Here is a 13,814-nt window from a genome sequence, read left to right as displayed (position 1 = left end):
TAGTTGATTCCCAGGACTTACTCTGTCTGCTGAGGTCAGAAGTACCAGACAACAGTGTCTTTTTTTTTTTTTATTTCAGCACTTGTGTTATTGGACAGAAGCTGAAGACAAATGCAGAAATAAAAATACAGTACCATGTACATATAATTACAAATATATAAATTAACAAAGTCTAGGAGAAATATATATGTAACTAATATAATATAACATAACTAATGAATGTCTAGTTAGATTAAAAATTCTTTAGCAATTATTTTATTAATTTCCTGTCCAGGAACCACGCAGCTCTGTTAACTGTCTCCACCTAAAATATAAAAAGGAAAAAAAAAAAAAAAAAAAGAGGAAGTCTGTTTCTAGTGCATTATTTGCAAGTTGAAAGACATTTCTTACTAAAATAAAAATCTGTAAACAGATTAGGATCTTTTCAAACATCCTTTAAGGAAGGGTTTGTGTGGAGGGAGAATAACTTTTACCAAACAGGTACAGAAGCTAGAAATAGAAAAAAAACCCCAACACCTTAATTAGAACTCTTACATCTGACAGCATCATTGCTACCACACTTCTGCATATGATCTGATACATTTTTGGTGAGACTTTCCTTCTCAAGATGTTTCCTGTGTATAGGAGATATACACAGTTCCTCAGCCAAGCTGCCCTGACTAGCTGAGCTTGGGCACATGTTGCTTGTTCCCATCTCCTGTTTCCTAGTTTGATGAACACACAAATAGCTCCGGCACTCACAACTCTAGGAACAAATGATGAAATCTGTATCCAACAGGAACACATAAGACTTTGTGAAGTGTTTTTCATTAACATTCATGATAAATTAAGCTCAGCTGCTCCAGCATTAACAGGAAGTCAATCCATTTAGAAGTTTACAGAGAAAAGCTGGGATATTTTTCTATCCAGCTCAAGTAAAAGATTTAATTTTTGCATTACATTGAAAGGGAGCAGAAAGTCAAAAGCAAGCTTGCCCAGACACCACATTTTCAGCTGTATTATTATTATTCTGTAAAAATGGTTATGGACTCTTTACCCCAAAAAATGCCAACAAAACTCAATGCCAACAAAACCCTTAAGATAATGGTTTTAAGCAGCAGTGCACATAGAAAAGCACAGCATGCTGCATCTGCAGAAATATTAGGCTGCTCTTCTAGAAATATCTTGTCTGCCATGTAATCTTGCAAAACTTGTAATACCTGTATTGCTATAATAAGCAAAATTACCAATTTACATTACTAGTCACTAGTCAGCTGTTCCCTGTAGCATGGGATAGGGCACTTGTCTGCATTCCTTCCAAAAAAGATGAGTCAAGAACACTGTGTTCTTTTTCATAGGACACCAAAATAATCATCAAACCAAAAAAGGAAACAGAACAAATGAAAATGCATTGTACTGCAAAATGACATCATCCTGATTATTCTTAAAGGTAAAGCTGCATCACTCTTGAAACCACTAAGTGGCCTTGGAGTGCTTACTTGACTGGCTATATTAGCTATACTATACCAGTTTCCCAAAATAGCATGGGCATGTCACTGAGCATGACTTTCAGTTTTCTATTTTAATATGTTTGCAAGCACCTCAGGTTATTAACACCTTAATTAGCAAAACTCCCTGAGCTGGAACAATTGGTTTATCACCCAAATCCTAATCTAGAGAGCTAAGCAAGTGCTCTCAAGAGTGTTCAGGCCACTCCCTTAGAAATTATCTCTAATCCTGCAAGAAATTATTTAGACCTCGGGTGAACAACTTGAAAACCAAAACATTTGCATCCCCAGACACTTACGATTTGAACCATTAGCTCAAATACCAAGGTGATGAAAATTTAGGTGGTTGAAGACTGCATAAGAAACAGAAAGTCATTTGTAATCGCACGCAGCTCCAAACAAGTATGATGTTTATACTCACACTCTGATCTCCCAGAAATCAGATCTCCTTTTGGGAAGTGGTGGCAGAGATTAGGCATTCTGCTTATAAAATGGCTAGAAGGCCAACTCAAACAGTTAATACTGATATACACCAATACACTATAAGACAGACAGTGAACCATTTCTAAAATCTTTACTGCCTGAATCTGAAAACTGGCCACTCTGCCCGTACTGCTTGTGCAGAAGACATTTCCTTCTCTTGCTCTTCTCCTTGTATTGAGTCATACAGTAAACCTAATTTTGAGTTGTTTGATTTCTCACATTTATTTAATTTTCAAAACTCAAATATCATCACTGTGTTCTCAAGAAATTCTCTAGATCAAAACTTGGTATCGAACGTTAACTTTCCTGATACCTCTCATCTCAGGGAACTTCTAATAGACTTCATTATCAATATAATTCTAGAATACTCAGGAAGTTGATAAATACTCTCAATATAGCTTCTTTTAGGAATAAAACTAAAGGCCCTGATTAGGACGTATTTTTAAAAAAACCCACAAAATAATATACTTACAATTATAAGGTCTTTCATGCCTGGTTTCAATTAGGTTTACTGTTCCAAAGGTTTCAGTGACTTATTTAAACTATGGAAAGACTTTAAGGCAGAACTGACTCTTCTCTCTTCCTTTCCATCTTTCATTCCTATTCTCATTTCCAACTAACATGTCCTGCTGAAGAAAAACTGTCTTTGGGATTCAGAAAATCGTTGGTCTTAAGGTTATGTAAAGAATGCTATTTCCATAAATTAGCTTGTGGTCATGTAGCCAGGTTTTTTCCCCCCATGATCTCACCATAATGATGGCCATCCTCTACAGTGGGGTTTATCTCCAGGATCCTTTCAAGGTCTCTGAGTGTGAGCTTAACAGCAGTCTGGGACTTGGAAATGTACTTGAGGTCCCATTTGTCTTTAGTGGGAATTGTGCAACTGACTTCTTTAAGTCTTTGAATGCTCCTATTTATATCCTCCAACTAAGCAGCAGTGGCACACTCAACTCCCTGGTGAACAAGTCAGAAAGAGGGAGGAGAATCTAATTTTATAAACAATGATGCTCACTGCCCAGAACCCTAAGCATTATTTGCTAAACTGCTTTTATGCAGAAATCAAGCTAAAAGACAAAAGTGTTATTAAAATGAACATAGAAGAGCTTTGCTTATCTGCCTTTACAACATAATTTATATATGGACAATGTTATCAGTGTAAATGAACTCAGAGAAAAGATATTATATTTTCAGTGTTGCTCAATAAAAATTACCTTCCCATATGAACCTTGTCCTAATACTTTCAGCAGCTCAAACTGAGAAGGATCTGCTTTTTCAAAACCTTCCTTGACATGATGACTGATGTCTATTTCCTTCACAATACCTTCTTCCTGAAAGAAAACAAAACAATATCCTCAAATCAGAGCTCTTATCCTAAGGAAACATATTAATTTTTAAAATCTCATCTTCTGTGACACTATAGTCATGTAGCAAATTTTGAAAATAGAAACAAATGCTTGTCCAAATATTCCACGTGCCTGTTACTGGCTGGGGATGGTAATTGTCAGGACATCCAGGCCTGGTACTTCTGTTTATTGAGCCTCAAGATACGACTAAGTAAAGACAGAATACACAGAGGTAAAAAATACGCTGTGGAACTTGGTATGCCCATCAGAGACCTTGCTAGCAGAGTGGCATGTACTCAAATCTGTACTACAGAGGGTCCAGCACACATCTCTCCACATATTTTCTCAACTAAATATTTAAATCAATCTTAAAAAACTTCCTTAGTCTTAAGCAGCAATTCTTCAAATGAGTAGGCAATAAAGAAAAGACATTGCTAAAAGAGTGTCTCCCTATTTACCTCAAAAATTCTAATGTTACTACTGGTAACCCTTTAAATAGAAAACAAATTAACAATTAGATGTGAAAATGGGGCGGTGGTGGGAGGAAGACGGACACACACTTTCTTGCTTGCAAGAATTAGCTTCGGATTTTCCAGGTTCTTTTGTTAAAATATTTTCGCTGTCAATAGATGCATATTCCTCAAAGACACCAGTTCAATTAGGACTTTCATCTTGAAAGCTGTGACATATGGCATTTATTTTAGTTGTTTGTTTCATGTTTTTTTGGCACGTTCCTCTAAAAAGAGAGCGACTGGGTCATGTGAGACCCCGAGGGACTACACAGTTTGCAGCAACCCAGAAAGTCACTGAGCTGAAAAGAAACCTGTAAGAAAGGACCTGCTTTTCAAGGACACAATGATAAGGGAAGATAATATTTAGTCTTATTTTTATTTTTGTATGTTTTGTACACCTACATTTGAACTTTTTCGTTTGGGCTTGTGAGTGTTTTTTTTCTTTTTCTTTTTTTTCCTCCAAACTACTTGTTCTAACTTTCTTACAACTAAAATACAGATTTTGAGTACAAAACTTATTTTTTTTCATATTTCAGTTTGAGGAGAATTACTAATTTAGTACATCCTGTACTAAACAAGAATAAATTTCATTCTCTTCTCGTCCAGAAAAATTGCTATCACTTTCTACCAGCTGTAATTCATTGGATACATGGCTTGCACTACCAAGATTGCTTTCTATATTGTAACTTCATTCCTCCTCTTCCCTACCCTGCCCCTTTGCACTCATGTGCTTTGGAACAGGGACTGTATCTTCTGCTTGGTTTGGAAAGCTTTATCTATTTTGTACATGCTACCAGAGTTGTGGAAAATAATCATCATCTCACAACAACTCATTTTTCTGAACCTAATTCCTCTAGTTTAAGGTTTGCCTGAAAGGAAATGCTTGAAACTAATGAACAGTTTTCACAGAGGGAGTTAAAGAATTTCTAAGTATGTAACTGTCAGGACCTCTCTTCTCATTTTTCTGGGTTTAATTGCTGTGGGAGATATTAAATGTATAATTTTTTTTTATTTATTTTTTTCCTAGGTGAGAAAAACAGTAGTAAATTCATACAACATCAATACTCTGTATTAGCTATTTCCTAAAGAAACCCAGTATTATCCACATGCTGTTATCAAAGGCTCCACCAAGTTCAGAAGTGATGAGTATTCATATCGAGGGATATGCACCTTTAGTAAACTGCCTGCAGCTGAGAGACTTGCACATTGATAAGAACATTATTTCAAGCTTAGCCCACCCTGCCATGCTGCAGTTTAGATAAAGTATCTGGACAGCAGGGCTCACCATCCATCTTATTCAGCGGTTACACACGAAGGATAAAAATTACTCCCCAAAGAGTTGGCCTCCTGAATCACCTCCACACTAGACCTCACGTGCTTGAGAGTTTGCTCTCTATGAAGCACAGGCAGAGTTTGGGAGGATTTACTTCTGCAGGCCATTCTCTGTGTGGACCCCCACTTAAAAACCATGGTGTGATGAAAAAAACTGCATGACATCTCAAGTCAATGCAGCTTGAGGGCACCTAGTCACTGTTTCACGATTTGGCCCATCTCTGTTTTGCACAGAAGCACAGCCCAGCAAGAACCATCCACTGCAACCAGGTGATGCAGGATGTGGATGCAAATTTGGAAATTATTCAGGAGACAAAACTCTGTGAAAAGGAAACTAACCCAAATTTTATATACACCATATACCTTCCTCAGATTTTCTTCTCCTTTGAGCTGACACCTCGATCTCAAAAACGGTGGATGAGATCTACCACAAACAGCAAACTCCTTTTTAATTCAACTAGATTGTACTTCAACCTGAACCATGAACTCATTGTCAGCAACATTTGCAAGTTTAATGATGAGTGAGTTTTAATTTGTCCATTCATATTAGTCATCAAAGTCTTAGGCCTACAACCTTAAGAATATTTCTCATTGTATTACTAAATTTAATACAACCTCTTCATGAACCTTAGGTTCATGAAATGTGTTCAGTTACAGGAATATATTAAAAGTATTAAGGTGTTGACAATTCAGCTTGCTGGAAGAATGCTTAAAAATTTCTAGCATTTCCAGAGATGAGCATAATTCATTAAAAACTTGCAATAAAACAATAATTACATGCATCTTTAATTAATATATCAGAAAAAAAGATATTAAAAAGAATGGAACCAAATACAGGGCCTACCAAAGTTTATCAGAGAAGCACAGATTCTAAAGATGGGAAATATCTGTTAGATTTTGTGACTTCATTAAACTGTAAAAACATTGATTAGAAGAGGCTTCTAAGGGTCATCTTGGTCAGACCAGCTGGTTTTTTTTACTGTGGTTTTCAGTGTCTCAAACAATAAAGCTTGAGCCACTTCCTATGAAAGAATATTCTCTTTCAATTTGTCCAAAGTCAAGTCGAGCTGCCTGATCCATGGGTTCTTAGGAGGAAGCAGGATATTTTTCTAGGAAGGTAGGATTTCCTGTGGATTTCCTGTGGTCTCCTCACTAGAAAGGGGCAGCAAAGCAGCACTAAAGAAAAGCATGCCAGACATCTATTTTTTCACCAATCATCACCACAGTGGTGGTACTTATGAGCTGTCCAAAAGGTAGATAGTATTTTAGCTAGTATGACAAACCCACTTCCTGTTGGAGCAGAAAGCCAAACTGTCAGTGCTTGAGACTGAACATGGACACAGCCCCTAAAAGGAAATATATGCTGATGTGTTTGCACACATGCACCCATTTGCCTTGCATGTGTTCCTATATCTCATTACTTACTTTGCTGCATAAATTCTGGAATAACTTCTGTTTGTATTACCTTACTAGGAAAAAAAACCCCCACAAACCAAATGCTCTTATATTCTTGATTAATATTCTTACTTATACAGGATTTTCTCACTTACATCTTTTGAAGTCTCCCTGTATTACATTAATAGGGAATATGGCATAATTTTTCTCAGATATTGATGATCAGAGTGAAACCCAAACTATCAAATCACAGATCTCTCAACTGTTTTTGCTCTGAGTTGCATCTTAAGAACTTCTCTAACATGGACTTTTTTTTCACTGTTCCAGCAAGTGCAGCATATCCGCATCAGGAATTTGCATAACAACAATAAAACTGAGGCAAGAGATTCACAACACAGACAAAGCCTGCATACTGAAGAAGCTGTTTTGATGGGAAGGATTTCACTCTGGAAAAAAGTAGCAGCCAACTTTGAAAATGGTTTTGATCAGTGAAGTTGGTGGAGTCAAAAATGAATGTTCCATAGTTTGATCTTGCAACAGCTGTGCACAGCAGCCCAGGCTCTTACTCCCTGCTGACTTGTCCCGACATTGCATTAGCTGAAATGCTTGACTTGATGAAGCTTAATCTTTCGTAAACTTCTCTAAATATTTATGTTTGCACAAAAAGCATCGATCATCCTGTGACAAAAGTGAGATGGATGTTCTTGGCAGTTTGAAGAAAGCACATGGTCAAGCAGGACAGACTAGAGGAGGGAGGGCAATGAACCAGAAGGATAAAAGAGGAATGGAGAGTGCTTCTCTATGCTACTACAAGTAAGACCTCTTCAGGGTCCGATTCTATACTGTATTACTCACTTAGAGGCTTCCCCCAAGCTGGCAGAAGTTTTGGAGATTAAAGTAACCCAGTATTTGAATGAAAAGGCCATTTTGATCTGCTCTCCTTTGGGACAAAGAAGAGAGCTTCTGTTCTTGTCTTGTGACTGTGGATAGCACAGGCCTCTCTTGAAGAAAGAGGCCCTAATGCCCGGTGGCTGAGGGAGAGCAATCACGGAAAACTCTTCTAACTGCAACAATGCTTCCCAACTCACTGTCACATACTGGAGTAGGATCAGAAAGTGTAGGGCTACGGACCTGGGAGTGAAGTGCAAAAAGTCATTCAAAAGGACAGACCTTCCCAGAGAGCAACTCTTTTCGCTTTAGCTGTAGTCTCTTATCTTACCTGTTTCACAGCCTCTCAGCAAACATTATGGAAAGAATACCTCCTAGAAAATGGACAGGTTTAATCCCTTTTGGAGTCTTGTCTGGCTACTCCCCAAGAGGTTTCTGAATAAGCAGTGCCAAGGTCATCAAAGTCAGAGACCACATTAACTGTGCCCAATATATTTCAGCCACACACAAAAAACTTTCCTCACCAAGACTTCATCTGGAGAGGTGGTTATTCCAGAATCAGCTACTTCTACCAATGGAAAATTTATGCTACCGTATGACAGGGGCAAAAGCCATGATGCTAATACAAGATTTTCCTCCTTGCCTGGCCATCTCTTCAGCTGCTGAGGATTGAGACTGGGATATGGGTATGGTCATAATGGGTTAGCTTCATTTTTTAATAAAAATATGTGCACTTTTGATGTGCAAGTTTTGCAGTCAGGCTTGCGTGCTGTAAGGGTTGAGATCAACAAAGAAATGAATGGAAATGCGGCAAGAGTAAATAAGAAATAATGATAACTCTGAATTTATGTTATTGTTGTTTGAGAGAATCGTTATTTGTCTATAGCATATGCTCAAGATACAGACTTTATTTTGTTACCAGTCTTGCCACTTGGCAGGTTACCACCTAACATAAACCCAAATCACAACTATTTAACTTCCAAGTATCACAGGCAACACAACATTCCAAAATAATACAGTTCATTAAGCATGTTTAAAATCTGATATGGGAATAGTTAGGACAGGATATGTCTGATAAAGATGAGGCCAGGTTTCCACCTCTGTTTACAGGTTCTAATCTGGCTCAACCCATTGGAGAGTAATTTGTGTCAAGACATAATAGGCTATTCAAATGCTGCCTAAGGCAGGGAGCGGAACTGCTGGCCTGTATTCAGTTCTTTGAGGACAAGTATCCACATTAAAAAGAAAATGTATAGGAGCATTTTCATTAGCCTCTTCCCAAGTCAGTCTCCAGCAGCTGGAGTAAAAGTTGAGAAAGAAATCTTTCATTTTAAATGGTTTGTATTCCAAGTTCTGGCCTCTATTGTGGTCTGGAAAGATGTAAACTGAGAAATAATACCCTAAATGGGTCTGGTTGCTTTGTTCTCTACTGGCAAATAAACATTTGCTTTAACAGCAGTGAATTGGACTTACTGTTGCCTTAAAGAAGCATGTGGAACTCACGGTGAATCTCTTGGACATTGTGCCAGGTCAGTATTTGTCTTTCAAGCATAAGGTCACCTACCTTCTCAAAAGGTCATATGGAGTTAAATAATACACAACAACTTTAAGAGATTGGGATTTCCTTCCCCGATCTTTCACAAATGTGATTAGAATGTGTTATCTTGCATATGGAATTCCAAAAGTAGGTCAAAACTTGCTGGAAAACAAAAACCTTAGAGCAATTTCTGTGGAGTACAACCCACTCTCAGCCACTGCTAAATTCAGTAGACTTTTCTATAGAGAGAATAACTATTAAACTCTCTTTAGTATTTCCCTCCAGCTCCAATTTTTTATCCCACATTTTTAGTTTCTTCTCCCTAATGCACGGTTCTACAGTTGAGGTTCAGCAGAGTCAAACAAGCTAAATGGGAAGAGATGAATCACAGAGAGCAAAGGCAGTGAATACAATCTACTGGATAGACTGGTGAAGTCCATGAGGTGGAGGTTTGAGTATCTGGGAGATTTGGGTGCAGTCTTGTGCTACTAGGCTTCCTGTGTGTCTTTGATGAGTCACTTAGTGTTGGATTCAGCTAAATAAATGCAAGTATTTATAGTGCAGGAGACAACATTTTAAATAATTGTCTAGGTTTACTTGGCAGTCAATAGAGAGAAGCAGGGACTTAATGATCAAAAGAGATCAGATGAAATCACATCCTGAAAAGTGCACATTTTTCCTCTTCTGACTATGCAGAAAGCCTAAGATAACTTGCTGAGATGAATTCATGTTTACTGTGTAATTTTGAAAAATACTTAAATAGAGTAGTATTGTGGACAGATTTTTAATGGCATTACAAAAGGGATGTTCACTGATAAATGCCATGGGAACCTTAACAAAACTTCTATTGAAATTTCTTTTTTTTTTTCAAAAGAACTTTTATCCTTGAAACATCTACATGATTAAAAAAATACTCCAAGGTGTTGGGAGTAATCCACTTACCAGAATTTTCCAGCTCTGGTAAATTAGGCATTTTTCTACTTTGCCCCCAACCTGAACTATTCTTATTTGCTTTTAACTATCTTGTGGGAATACTGTGAGAATTAACACAGAAAAAATATGAAATTATCTCATACTGCAGTAATGAACAGACAAATCGTCTGAAATGTATCCAGTAATACATGATATCAGGTGGCCTACAACTGAAGTCTCCTTTAGCTCAGATTGAAGCATTTTGGTCTTGAAGATTGGTGCTCTTTATCTGATGACTATAGTGTCTTTACAGACTCAGTTCCTGACTAGGACAAATATATACAACGCAATGACTATGAAGATGCATAAGAAGAACAATCTTCCTATTACAAGTGCAGATATACATGAAATACAGGCACACACCAATTCTTGATTGAACTTGCAACCCTGGACTCAAACCACTAGTCAGAGTAACGCTAAAGTTTTTGTTAATTCTGGTGCAAACTGCAATAGTTTATGAGGGGTGGTGAGTAGAAAGAGTACATAAAAAACTATTAAAGCAAGGGGTTAAAAAAAGCAGAACAAAAGCAGAACTGTCTGGTCACAAAAAAAATACAAACAGTTGGCCAGCCTTACTCACATAGCAGCACTCTACAAATACTCAAACACACTTGTGAACTTTAACAGAAACAGTCTCAAAATGAGTCATACCATTAAAGGACAAAGAACTCAGCTATATTGCTCTAAGCTACAATAAACGGGAGCAGGAACATTTTCATCAACATCCTACTTGGTATGGCTTACAGGTGTGCCATTGGCCTTTACAACTCAGAAGAGCTGTAAGGTCCATTACTGATCCTTTCTGCTGGTGAACAGGCAAAAGAGGAACACTTGCTTCTCATTCACCAAGGAACTAACTCCCAGCCTGTCTGGAGCCAGTGCCTAGAGGAAATTATTACTCCTAGAAGGGTAAGTATTCTTGTTTCTTTATGGTGATGCTATGTCACCGCTAAAAAGGGTTATGAAAACAACATGCAATAGTAGGGGACAGTATGCATGACTGCTTTGAAAAAAAATTAATTTATTCAGGCTTTCATATGTTACTCTCCACTACAGTTCAAGTTTGATTCCCAGGTCAGTATCATTCCCTGTGCACTCCGTTCTGAACCACTCACAAACTCTCTGTGAGTGGCTTGGGTGACTCCCACCAGAGACCCTCCCAGTGATGCCCACCACCACTGCAGACCACTCACCAGAGCTGCCCCTGGCACCTGCTGTAGCACATCAGCATTCACAGGGAAGCCCTAGTGTGACAGTCCTAATGTGATGGCAACCCATCATTCATGCATTTCCATGACAGGATACAGGTAGGCCCCACATCCCCCTGTCCCAGCTTTCCATCTTTAAAATGCAGGTAAGGTCATCTTCCTTTTTCATGGAGTTAGTGGAGTATAAGAGCACTGAAAAGACTATGAAATGCTCAGATACTATGATATTAGGCTTCAAAAAGGAGGAAGGACTATCTGTTCAGGATACTATTAAAGAATTATAAATACTTACTAAATTACTCCAGTTTCCTTATTGCTGTACTCAGCTGCTTCACAAACTAGAAAAAAAGGTTTCTGATGTTTTACTAGTTCGAGTGTGAAATAAAAACTCCAGCTGCACTAAGAAGATAAACTGCTTAAGCAAAACATATTTGCAACCATTTCCTCACCGTTTCTTGATCCAAATAAAACAGCACCACAGCACAGTAAGTAGAAAATACAAATCCTGGAGCATTTGCATGTTGATTTAAAAGAACTGTACCATCTTTAATATGAATATTAAAGAAAAAATATCAGGTTTCATCTCAAAATGTGAGGCAGAGTGGACAAAAGGCTGTAATAAGAGATAATCACATTACCAGATTAGTCAGTTTAGGAAAAATACCCATCTGCTGTTTACAAATCACTCTTAGGGTTTGGTAATTATCATTTTGCCTGTGAGAGGAATACTGGCCTGCTTGCACATTTTGTGTCCTCCCATTAATTAAATCAAGCATCAGCTAAGGGTTCAACCAGATTGTACGTCACAAAGTGGAGTCTTGCTGCTATAATTTCAGGGAAAAACATGTTGTAATGAGGTTCATTATCTCAATGGCATTTTACAGGCAGAGTATTAATAGGGAAAGGGACTAATGTGAGGTCATTATGGAATCAAGGCAAATACAAATTAGTTTAAATGCTACTGTTCACAGCACAGAGCATCAGTGAAGGCATTGAAGGAGAGGCTGGTGCAGCTGAATGAGGCAGAGAAAAGATGGCAAAAGAGCAATTCTACAGAGATGATATGACAAGATTTAGAAACAACGTGGACAGAGGAATAAGAGGTGGAGGGCAGAGAGAAAAGGAGTATCAAAAAGGGCACCAGACAAGGGCAACTGGTCTTGTGCCTATGCCAACAGAGAAGCAAACTGAGAGAAGAACTGCAATATTAAACAACTTGAAATGTAACATTTGTCCCTTTTACACAGTGGCTTAATCTGATTTAAATACCTAGCTATCTTCCTGGGATGAGGAAAGAGTGCAGGCATGCATGTATGTACTGGAGTGATCTGATAGGAAAGCTGGTAAGCAACCCTGGCGCACTTAGAACTGCTCCCAAAAGAAAGGGTGAGAGCACAATGGGGACCAGGCTTTGCTGCATAAATGGTTAATAGCCTTGGGCATACAGTCTTCTTCAGTAACTCAGCTGGGCTACCAAAACACATATGAATGTTGTAAATCCAAGCTCTGCTTATTTATGTAGACTCCAGCTTCAATTTTTAAAGTTATACAAAACCACGCAGATAAAAAAAGTTACACAAAGTACCTGACAATCCCATGCTGGGCTCCAGTTTCATGGACAAATATTTAAAAAGGGATACTAAAACTGCATACTTATCTCTTCAGCTGTACACTTTTATTACATCCATGGCTATGGCTTAGGTCATTTGCAGATGTACATATTTCAGTGCCTAAGGACTGTTACCACACACTAGTACCTGTTTAAAATAGATTTACAGCAGTCTACTGGAAACCTGGCCCAGGAAAAGGCCCATTACATTTTGTGGTTTTGTAAACTACTAAGAAGCCTCTGGTTCATGTCCCTCAAAGATTCACAAGCCAATCTCCAAGGAACAAGCTGCTAACTCATTATCACACATTCTCTTTTCTATGAAGGGAATAATTGTTTACAATCACTGTACTAAACAGAAGCATATATTATTTATACACACTGACTGAAAATATGTATCTTTTAAGAATGAGAATAAACAAAACACAGAAAATCCATCTGGACGCAAAGAAACTCCTTTGCAACACTGTTTGAAGACTCCTTTATTTCAATGACGTCAAACTACTGTACCAATCCCTTTTGCAGAGATTTACAATGGATAATGTGTTTTTGTATAATAAAAGTGCATGTGGGGTAAGTTAGTTTGTTCTCAGCTGACCGGGATCTTGATGAGCTTATCACATCTTCACAGCTGCGAAAATCAGAAGTGCAGTCAAAGCTGATCCACAGTCTACTGAAGTCCAGAAGGATTTCCAGAGTAGGATTCATCCAAACATATGAGACTCTCTGAGGTGTCTGTCTAGATTTGTGTCCGGCTGACAGAGAAATGGTTGCTTTTAGGCTTTGCTTTGTTTCAGACAACAGCAGGCCTCTAAAACAGGACTTAGTAAGTCTGCCCCTTTCTGCTGACTGTCAAGTCTATGCTGATTAGCTCAGATACAGATTAGTTCTCCCTTCCCTCATACCTCAATGATTCCTTTAGCATCAGATGAAGCATACATACATTTCAAAAGATATACACTGCATTATACTGGATATTTGCAGGCCAGCCCTTGACTGACCTACCTTTTTTCACTATGGATTTTCTAAAGTCTCCAACAGACAATGT

At 38.1% G+C, this 13,814-nt stretch overlaps 1 protein-coding gene across 8 annotated transcripts in view; it reads right to left on the bottom strand.

Annotated features, from left to right (window-relative positions):
- Window positions 1-13,814, bottom strand: part of RPS6KA2 (ribosomal protein S6 kinase A2) — a 284,207-nt gene that overhangs the window by 96,718 nt on the left and 173,675 nt on the right. For 6 of the 8 annotated variants that reach the window (XM_032682394.1, XM_032682396.1, XM_032682402.1 and 3 more), the window contains one exon: window positions 3,182-3,298. In XM_032682394.1, the coding sequence (XP_032538285.1) occupies window positions 3,182-3,298 (117 nt within the window). Of the gene's footprint in view, window positions 1-3,181; window positions 3,299-8,538; window positions 8,555-11,449; window positions 11,469-13,814 lie in introns of those variants that run through there. The other 2 variants (XM_032682399.1, XM_032682401.1) reach the window with 2 other exon arrangements.

This window comes from Chiroxiphia lanceolata, chromosome 3 (genome assembly GCF_009829145.1).
Source record: "Chiroxiphia lanceolata isolate bChiLan1 chromosome 3, bChiLan1.pri, whole genome shotgun sequence".
NCBI classification, from domain to species: Eukaryota; Metazoa; Chordata; class Aves; order Passeriformes; family Pipridae; genus Chiroxiphia; species Chiroxiphia lanceolata.
Note: the sequence above shows the minus strand (reverse complement) of the source record. Positions and strands in the feature narration are given on the sequence as shown.